Raw genomic sequence first — 8,918 nt, 5'->3', positions numbered from 1 at the left:
TTTATTTTATCAAAACACGAGAAACAATAGAAAATGGTTTGTACTATTTTGTGGTGACGATACTGTTATTAGTCGGCGCCCAGAATTAGTCGGCGCCCAGAAGGCTATATTTGATATTACTTTAGAAATATTTCCAACTTAGGGACTAGTTCATAAATTGCAGAACAATGCTTTTAATAGTTTCCACGTTGCATGATAAAATATGAAGTTTAGTATGTCTTATAAAACTTTACACTTTAATTGATAATGAAATTATAATAGCCCTACTCATCATTTTGAAAATTTTGATTTTCAATACCAAATCAATCATAACAATTCGCCCATCTCCTAGATAGATACAGGCCGAGGTGTTCCGATTGATATCAACTTCCGCCCAAATAGATTAAGGTTACACGTTACTACTACAATATCTTTTATGTTTGTTAACCTCCTACGCAGTAACCTCCCTTGGTGACAGCAAAAATGCCGAGTTTTGAAAAACTAACCTTGAGCTTAATTGTTTGTTTTGAAAATGTCATTCGAAAGAATGAACTCCAGATAATTCCCTCTTGATGTGTAGTACTTTTTATCCCTGTTCTATATACTCATATGAGTGAAATGTGTAACAAAAACTTAAACAAAATATAAAGCAAGGAATAAACATAAGGCCACACCAAATTGATATTTCGTTCCTCGGATTTACCGCTCCTATTTTTTTGAAAATGTAAAAAAAATATTTTTATTTTTTTTGTGCGCCCGTACCTTCATTTTAATCGCCAAACATTTTTTTTTCAGGTAATAATTTATTAAAAGGCTAAAAATAATCAAGTATAATTTTTCTACGCTAGTTTTCGTGTTTTTTAAAGGGAAGTTACCGATGCGTAGTGTTTTTATATTGTATCTCGATCGGTTTAGCATTAGTTTCAATAAATTCAATCAAAATGGCCGCTTCCGGTATAAACAATGTGGCTCGAAGTTTGGAAATTAAATCTTGTTTTTGACAATAATAAATATGTTTTGAGCATGCTTGAAGTCATTGTTGATCGTCTCATTCACTAAACGATCATTATTTAAAGTAATCATTATGCAATAAAGCATGTGTATCTGAGACTGGTAGCGATTATATTGCGTAATTAGTGACCCGTTTTGAACGGAAATCGGAATGATCAACTAAGTACTATTTTATTCAAGTCATGTGAGCGATTATATTGCGTAATTAGTGACTCGTTTTGAATGGAAATCGCAATGATCAACTTAGTACTCTTTTATTCAAGTCATAATACAAGGGACCAAAATTTTACCTCGTTACGACGATGCTAAGGATGACAGGTCATCTTAACTGGAACATGAGTCATTGTTTGGTCCAAATTGATGTATCAAGCTCATTTTTGATCAAATTCTGACAAAACAATAGTTTTGAACAAATATCTTTTCACAAATAGCGATATAAACACTGGTTTGGATATATCTGAAAGTAAGTAAGTCCAAGTTTATCACTTTATATTTTGTTTTTATTTGCAGCATAATCCGGAATTGTAATGCACTTGTCAATTGTAACCACTGCCCTGCCCACCCCTTGCCCTTGTTCCAGGGGTATACCGGGGACAGCAGAGGCAATGGGGTGTATTTTTACGTTTCAGGTGGCCCCGCAGTGCCTAGTGAATGTGATTTTGTCTTCATATTGAAAATAGTCGGGAATGGGCCTCACATATTCTGAGTTGCGGGGCCATTCGGCAGGGATTTTACCATTAGTGTGTCCCTGCAGGTCGGGTATTTTACCCGGGTTTTGAGAGACTAGAAGTCAAAGTCCCCGCTATTCCGGACTTTCGGGGGAGGGGGGGGGGGCATATACAGTTGGCTGGTGCATAAAAACATCTAAATAACCAAAAAAAGTACAAAAAGTACTCTGAAAATACCCTTGTTCTTTTTGTTTTAATAAGCACATGTCATTGCATTTCCTGTGATAATAAAATCAAAATTTAGTCTATGTTTTATGGAGTCTGATGTTTGATGATGCCTGTGTAAGTGATCATTTTTTAAAAAACCATAATCAATCCTAAGTTATGTCTAAATACAGTTGCATATGGTGTTAAACTATTCAGGTAGATTTATAGAAGTCGTTTCAAACTTTTTACTAAAAGCAGGGTTATTTATTATTATGAATGATCGTCATATTAAAGTGCGTTTTAATTATATAAGAAATTAGATTTATCCATATAATGTTTGTACTAAACACGGATGAATAAATAGTATGTTTTCCGACATTTTCCCAATGTCCATAAGAGGTTCAGTTCAAAATGGCATTAAAATGGGTTTAAGGGCAATTATTTTGAACAATCTTTCTTATTTATATTGAATATAAGGAAAAATATATTTTTCGCTCTTCGCTCGCTTCGGTTTTTATGAAAATTGACAAAAAAAAACAAACTTTTTTTCGCTCGCTCGCTCCAATTATTTTTGGCAAAAATCCGAGGAACTAAACATTAATTTGGTGTGGCCTAACATGCCGGTACAAATAAAAGGTGAATTTCATGCTATTGAAATCTGCGTATTAGACCATTTACTCTATTTCTTCCGAAGAAACGTATGTATATTTTTGTTATAATTTAGTTTTAACCGGAGGATTAGCTTGGGGGAAAAAACAGAATATCTATTATTCCGGGCTTAAACTATTATAACAATATTATTAACCATAATGCTCTTCGAGCATATATACACCCAACATAAATCAAAGTGCTGAAAGCACTGACTGACTAGGACCTCATTTAAGGGAATGTTGGCAACCATGTTATAAGCATTTAAAAAATCGGCTCACATCACAAGGGGTCATTGTTTAATGGGCGAACTTAAACTTTTGACTTAAATTGCTTGCAAGCTGCAAATGAAATTTGAAAAATCTCATTAAGTGTGTGTGTAGTGAGGGGGGGTATGGAGCAGAATTTGGGTATATATTCATTTGACTACTTGTTGTTTTCATTTGCTTAAGTTTAAATCATATTCCTACAAATTTGATTCATCTGTGAGTAAATCAAAGTTCTTTACTTAAATATTTATTTATTCTTTCTTACTATGTTTATAGTAAGTTGTAATATTCTAAAGCCAATGCCAGTACTTCATCTTAATTCGTTTAATTTAATATTAGATACCAATAAATTACTTTTTGTTTTAAACATGTGCTATTTCTATTTATTTAAAAGAAAGTGTGTTTTCTCGAACTTGTTTCTTACAAATGTATTTGTGCAACTCTTATTCCCATTCGATTCACACTGAAACTAAATTTGTATGTAGAGGCTATAAGAATTGTTGTTATAGAGATTTATCCATATTCTAACTTTATGAAATTATTAACATTAAACAACCTTAAGCGAAATAAAACTGACTCATTTCAATAAGAAGAACAGCAGAACAAATAAAAACTAGAAACCACGTGATTAATATTTGCTTTTTGTGTCCTAGCTGGGTACCAGACCTAAAATTCTAGCGCAAAATCTTAGTGACGGGAGATAACTCATGTATCGCATCGGTATTTTCCGTGAGCACAAGGTGTGAGGATACAATGCTACGCGGCGATTTAATCCAAGTTTATATCAGCAACATCATTCTGGTCAAGTCAAGTCAAGTCGTTCTGCAGAGAAGAATATAATAATGTAAGTAGCGTTGTAAGCATGTAAGTAGCGTTGTAACAGCATGTAAGTGATGTTTCATATTTGTACAGTTTTCGATAACCGAAAGAGGATTGTAGAATCTCAGCATTCGTAGCATTTTCGGATAGGTCCTTTCGGATAACCATCACCTCAGCTCTAGTCATGGTTACTGAAAGTAAATTCCTTTCAAATATATAAGTTAGATTAGAAATTCACAACAAGATCCTCATAGATGGCAAGGGGGAAGTGCAGTGTGCACATGCAGCTCAGTAAGAATGGTATCCAAACCAGCACGCCAGTCCCTTTAAGTGGTTAAAATCAGTGTGAGATGTCTCGGGTTTGATTCACAGCCATTCAGTCCATATTCATTACAAGGCACAATATGCATGTCTTCCATTTTCTTATGAATATTGTTGAGTCAATTGGTCAAAATCAATTTATTGACAGTTAAAACAGACCATTGTTAACAAAGGTGCTTGTCACATTGCCTGGATACAGTTTTTTATAAAAAAAAATATTTTTTTTTTTTAATTTTAATTATTATTTATTTTGGTCAAAATAGTGAATATATGTCATTTAAAAAATTATTCCACAATTTTTCATGAAAGAAAATTAGTATTTATATATTATACTAATTTTCTTTCATGAAAAATTGTGGAATAATTTTTTAAATGACATGTATTCACTATCTTGACCGAAATAAATAAATAAAAAAAATATTAAAAATAAAAAAAAATATTTAAAAAAGAATGTATTACTGTATCCAGGCTATGTGACGAACACCTGTGATTGTTAATTTTTTTTTTAATTTCTTTTCAACTTTCTTATCACTAGCGGATCCAGTAGGGGCGCACCCGGCGCGCGCCCCCCTAATGGCCGTGGACCTATGATTTTTTATACCCCAAAACGCTAATTTTCCTCGCCTGCTTCGCTCGCGATTCATCTTATACCAAATTTTACTTGAAATATGCAGAAATATGGTCAAAATATGCTACAAAATGACTTATACTCAGCACTTTCAATGGTTTTTACGCCCCCCCCCCCCCCCACCGTTGACAAAGTCCACGCCCCCTCTAAGGTCAAATCCCTGACTTCCACTGCTTATTTATGTTGCAATTGGTACATAAAAAACTACTGCACATAATTATTACAGTTATTTAAAACAATTGTTCAAACTAATGTTGTAATTGTTCGTCATTTCAGGGACGACCAAATTACTACAGTCAGAAGGGCCATTTATGACCGGATCATTAATGTGGCTAACAATCTTGAAAACGACAGACTGGGCAATTATGAGGTTGAATTAGATAGCATTCTGACTTATCTAACACAAGTGTCATATCATGAAGATGTAAATCATGTAATACAACTCTGCCTGAATGCCTTAGAATTGCTGATGAATGTAAATGACATCAATACCGCCAGCTCATCGCAATTACCTGTTGAACAGTTGATAACTATCAGTCCAGGTGGAAGGGGCAGACCATTCATTCATATTTCAGTTGAAGTTCTTGAATTCTTCATAGAAAATGGATTCACAATAAAGAATATGTCTTCATTGCTGTCAGTAAGTGAAAAAAACAATAAAAAATCGAATGAGTGAATTTGGACTTTCAGTACGCCAAACATACACTAAATTAAGTGATGAGGAATTAATGGCATTTGTAAGGAGAAAGATAAATGAATTCCCTTCTATTGGGTACCGGAGTATGAGGGGTCATCTATGGGCAGATGGAATAAAAGTGACAGAAACACGTGTCCGCAGCATCATGAAAGCTGTGGACCCTCTTGGTGTTCTTGTGAGAAACGCTCTGTGTTCAACATACAGAATAAGACGCAGGGCCTATTCTGTACGAGCCCCAAAAGCCTTATGGCATGTGGATTCAAACCACAAGCTGATACGGTAAGATAAAGTAAAATTAGAATTTTTTATATATTCCATAAAAGTACAGATTTACTGCTCTTTGGCTCACCTGGCACGGAGTGGCACACAGGGGTCACAAGCTTTACAAGTATATAGTTATGAAAAGCCTGGATTAATAATTATCAGTCATTTTGGCTTTGGCAAAAACAGTCATGATTTATAACCTCATGTTAGGGCGATAACATATTTACCCTTAAATCTTTCATTTCACTATTTTTTTTTATTTGATGTATTTGCATTGACTGAACACTTAAAGGTTTATATATTGTCATTGAATTGGACCCAAGTCCATATTAGATAGTAAGGAAGACACAACTTATGATTTCTCTAAATCACCATTATTTTGCATATAGTATATACAAGTTGATCATTAGTACATATTCAAATATATGATCTTAAAGTACTAAAACATTATTTTATTTAAGGTGGCGATTTATATTTCATGGAGGCATTGATGGATATTCTCGACTGCCGGTGTACATTATGGTGGCATCAGACAACACCGCAGAGACTGCATACACTGCATTTCGGTCTGGAACAGACAAGTACGGTATTCCGGAGAGAGTAAGAACAGATAAAGGGATGGAGAATATAAGGATAGCCGAGTTCATGTTAGAGTTAGAGAAACATGGTTTGAATTCCGGATCACACATCACTGGTAGAAGTGTACATAATCAAAGGTAAAAAGAACGTTTTGTTGTATTGTTAAACCCTTACAATTTTTACAAAATATACCCTCCCTCTTGCAAACTTAATCTGTATGGGGTGTACATCGTTGGGTCTTTTTGTTGCAGTATAATACAATGAAGTTTGTGAATCAAAGTTCTACAGATAGAACATTGAAAGTTGGTAGAGATTACCATCATAGATAAAACTCTAATTTGTGTTGAAATGAAATGAAATTCCTGAGTTATGAGCCCTTGAATTTTGACCTTTTTTCTATATATTGCAATTCTATATTGCATAGTGTGTGGATCAAAATATTTATACAGTTTTTCAGATTAGTTTGTGCATACACCATAAAATAAACCCGAACAATGTGCTCTGAACAGGAACTGTACTGCAGAGTGTATAAAGATTATCATTAATAATTTATTCCTAAATTATACTTTTAACGATGTAAAAAAAATACTGAAGGTCATAATTATGATGTTTCAAATCTGCTCAGTGTTTGAAGCCAAGTTTTTATATAGTTTGCTAACCAAAGCACGCTGATCATGGTAAGCTATTAATGCTTCCATGAGCTCGCAGTTTTTATTGAAAGATGGCTTGTTCTGAAATATGTTCAGATAAACCATTTAGAAATAATATTTTTTACAATTTAATATGGCCCATAATGACATTAGTAATTGGGAATTATGGAAATATTTTTCAGGATTGAACGGTTTTGGCGCGAGCTATGGGATGGCTGCACCAAAACATACTATGAGTTCTTCTCAAGGATGGAAGATGACGGACTACTGGATGTTGACAACGAAGTTCATCTTCTGGTGTTGCATGTTGTATTCTTGAGGAAAATGCAATCATCTATTGATCAGTTTGTTGATGCAGTTTCCAGACGTCCACTGCGAACTGAACACAACAGAACACCACTGCAGCTGTGGATATCTGGGCAGCTTGAAGACAGAAACCACCATGAGAATTTATCTGCTGAAGTAAGTAGATGTCCTCCAGGTGGGATTGTATGTTTAAACCATTTGGTATTATCACTTTTTATGATTTTTTGCTAAAGTAGAAAGGTGCTCCTTAGAATACTTGTGTAAGTGCTTCGTTGCAATACGAATACACCAGCCAATAAATAAAAAGCAAAATGCCTATAATTGTCATGCTTTTGTGGTATACAGAAGAAGTTAAAGTTTTGCACCTCTTATCATTGTCATTTGTCAACGAACATGTGGACTTGTGAAGTTGTAAATATGAAATAATTGTATTTATTTTTAAATAGACACAGAAGATTGTTTGCTTTGAGTACTCGTGACACTTGCAACATGCAGATGTAAAAATGACCCCTGTCTACAAAAAAGAGAGGAAAAACATCAACTATTCATAAATCAATTGTACATTTTCATTCCACCAATTTCTTTTATATCGATCTTTTTCAGGATCTTGAACTCTATGGAGTTGATTTTGACTGCAATGAACCAGTGTGTGACAATCCTGATATTGTGGTGCATCCCCTGTTGGAGCTAAATCCAGATCTCATAACTGACATCAGAAGAATGGCTGACAGAACTATTGAATCACCATTTGAAGTTCAGACATTCATAGACATTTTAACATATCTTTCCAACTCCATTCAATGACTTGTTATGCTCCCCGAGAAGTTTCTGGGAAGCATGTAGGCCCTGCGTTGTCACGTTTGCACGTGTCTGAAACTCATGTAAGGACCATAACTTCATTGTAAACTGTTTTTGAAATTACTATGTACAACTGTTCACCGTGATGAGATGATGCGTCTTGTGATAGACCCAGCTCTTTAGTCCAAAGGTCATACTTAGAGGTCAAATGCTAAAAAGAAAATTTATTCATCAGGTCCAGTTCACAACAGTCGAGGGCTTAGTGCAATACTGTTCCAACTGCCTTCTTTATTCATATACAGTTAGAACAGTATTGCGTTATTTGTAAAGGGATTATGAAACAACTTGGCACAAATGTTTACCATGATGAGACGATTATACATGGAGGTCAAACACTATAAATGTGGTTTATTGTTCGTGTCTGGTTCATAATTTCACTTTTATGCCCCCGGCATATAGCAGTTGCATTGTCCGGAACGTCTGTCTCACTTTCTTCTCCGCCATAACTTCTCAATTCCTTGATGAAATTGCTTGCACAATTATTTACCTTTACAAGATGATGTGTCGTGTGAAGACTCAAGTTTGTACCTCCAAGGTCAAGGTAAAATTTTAGGTCAAAGCGGAATGTTGCAGGGACATCCATGTCACTAACACATCTTGTTTGTAATGGGAATTTGAAATAACTTGGCACAAGAGTTTTTCGTGATGATTTGTTGCGTAATAAACCCAGGTCCATAGACCCAAGGTCAAACTCATCTGCCTATATACACTTATCTTTAAGACAAAGCGCAAACTCGAGAAGCATCCACTGGCTATTCCAACTCTTGTTTTTCAGTATACATGTATGTTATTTATATTAGGACATAACACAAGCATGCACATAGCAGTTGATGTTTAAATATGCCAATATTAATCTGATGTAATGTATTAGGTGTTCCCTGTATCAATTTGCTGCACAAGCATATCTTGATACAACTTATTTAAGCTACATTGATGAAACTCGAAATGTTAATAAATGGCCATGTATGCATTATTTCGTTTTCTTTTCTATAATGAACTAGTGGGTACATTGGT

General features: G+C 34.6%; 1 protein-coding gene across 3 annotated transcripts; it reads left to right on the top strand.

Moving 5' to 3' along the window:
• The first annotated feature begins 950 nt into the window (after positions 1 to 950).
• Positions 951 to 8,877, top strand: LOC128209287 (uncharacterized). 3 transcript variants are annotated; one of them, XM_052913259.1, is made up of 7 exons: positions 951 to 1,054; positions 1,422 to 1,453; positions 3,436 to 3,626; positions 4,827 to 5,526; positions 5,973 to 6,227; positions 6,923 to 7,202; positions 7,650 to 8,877. In XM_052913259.1, exons 4-7 carry the CDS (start codon positions 5,219 to 5,221, stop codon positions 7,848 to 7,850), a joined length of 1,044 nt encoding a protein of 347 aa, XP_052769219.1. In that variant the 5' UTR covers positions 951 to 1,054; positions 1,422 to 1,453; positions 3,436 to 3,626; positions 4,827 to 5,218; the 3' UTR covers positions 7,851 to 8,877. The 3 variants fall into 3 exon arrangements, with proteins under 3 accessions (XP_052769219.1, XP_052769220.1, XP_052769218.1); XM_052913260.1 differs by lacking the exon at positions 951 to 1,054 and having other exon boundaries at positions 1,107 to 1,453; XM_052913258.1 differs by lacking the exon at positions 951 to 1,054 and having other exon boundaries at positions 1,107 to 1,457.
• Positions 8,878 to 8,918: the final 41 nt, after the last annotated feature.

This window comes from Mya arenaria, chromosome 11, assembly GCF_026914265.1.
Source record: "Mya arenaria isolate MELC-2E11 chromosome 11, ASM2691426v1".
In the NCBI taxonomy this organism is placed as follows: domain Eukaryota; kingdom Metazoa; phylum Mollusca; class Bivalvia; order Myida; family Myidae; genus Mya; species Mya arenaria.
The sequence above is the reverse complement of the archived record's forward strand: the minus strand, read 5'-3'. Positions and strand labels throughout refer to the sequence as shown.